Source organism: Opisthorchis viverrini, assembly GCF_000715545.1.
Source record: "Opisthorchis viverrini unplaced genomic scaffold opera_v5_3987, whole genome shotgun sequence".
NCBI lineage: Eukaryota > Metazoa > Platyhelminthes > Trematoda > Opisthorchiida > Opisthorchiidae > Opisthorchis > Opisthorchis viverrini.
Genome location: NW_008756580.1, coordinates 1 through 1,000, shown reverse-complemented (window position 1 = coordinate 1,000; position 1,000 = coordinate 1). Strand labels below are relative to the sequence as shown.

Below are 1,000 nucleotides of genomic sequence, written 5' to 3'. Positions count from 1 at the left end.
AAAATCAAAGGTGCAAATCGGAATACACCTGAAATGAGTGAATTCACGTAATCCATTGTGTCCACAGGTCCGGGCGTATGTCCCGAAGCGCTGGAAGTAAGGGCAGGTTCGGGATAGGCCATCTCGAAAGGTTGGTTGGGGCTGGACGTTGAAAGGTAGAGTGAAAGTACGGTCGGTTATGGCGCAATGGCATGGGATGGTATGGTGGTCCTCGGGCTGGTTTCCAACGTCTGCTCTGTTGTTGTTGTTGTTGTTGAATGTGGACGGGGGCGAGTTGTGCCGTGTTCGGCTCTCGATCCCGCTGCAGGACGCCAAAGATGTCCTTCACCTGGTTCGCACTTGTAGTGCCGCTGCAACCGAGTGGGGAGGACTACCCAAAATCCTCTCGCGGAGTTTAGGGGCTCGGGTACCGACAATGAGCTGCTCAAGGATTTTTTCTTCCGGCTTTCCGTCGGTTAACTCCTAGAAAGCGTCTTCACTTAGTCGCCGCAGTTCTCGGACAAAATTCGTCGGCCTTTCGCCCGACAGTTGGATCCGTGACTGGAACCGATATTGATGTCGGACTGGGTGGATCCGCTCTGTCAAGCATGTGCGAAGCCCTTCAAAGACATCTTCCGGGACCCCACCTTCCAAGACATGTTCGTCTTGTACTATATCCCGAGCTTCTCCATCCAATAAGGAATGCAGCACAAGCTTTCGTTCACTGGCAGGAAACAGCTGGATGTATTCCGCTGCCCAGCGGCGGAAATTGTCACCCATGCAAAAACTTATCTGGTGGCGGGATAGTCGGGGGAGATCGAGTGTGGATGAATCCGACGCTAATAACCGAAGACAGAAGTGAGAAAACCGACATTAACATTCTGTAGCACAAGGACCAAAATGAACCGCCGGATGCGACAGGTTCATCTTCAGTATTTCCGTGGGATCGGGTACGTGTCATTGGTAAGAATCCTGGCGTTGTCGTCAACTACGTAATATGTCTGCGTGTATAAAAGTACCC

General features: G+C 51.8%; 1 protein-coding gene across 1 annotated transcript; it reads right to left on the bottom strand.

Annotated features, from left to right (window-relative positions):
* Nucleotides 1-462: 462 nt before the first annotated feature.
* Nucleotides 463-759, bottom strand: T265_12280 (hypothetical protein; the record flags this gene model as incomplete). Its single annotated transcript, XM_009179568.1, has 1 exon — nt 463-759. One exon carries the CDS (start codon nt 757-759, stop codon nt 463-465), a length of 297 nt encoding a protein of 98 aa, XP_009177832.1.
* Between the last annotated feature and the right edge of the window lie 241 nt (nt 760-1,000).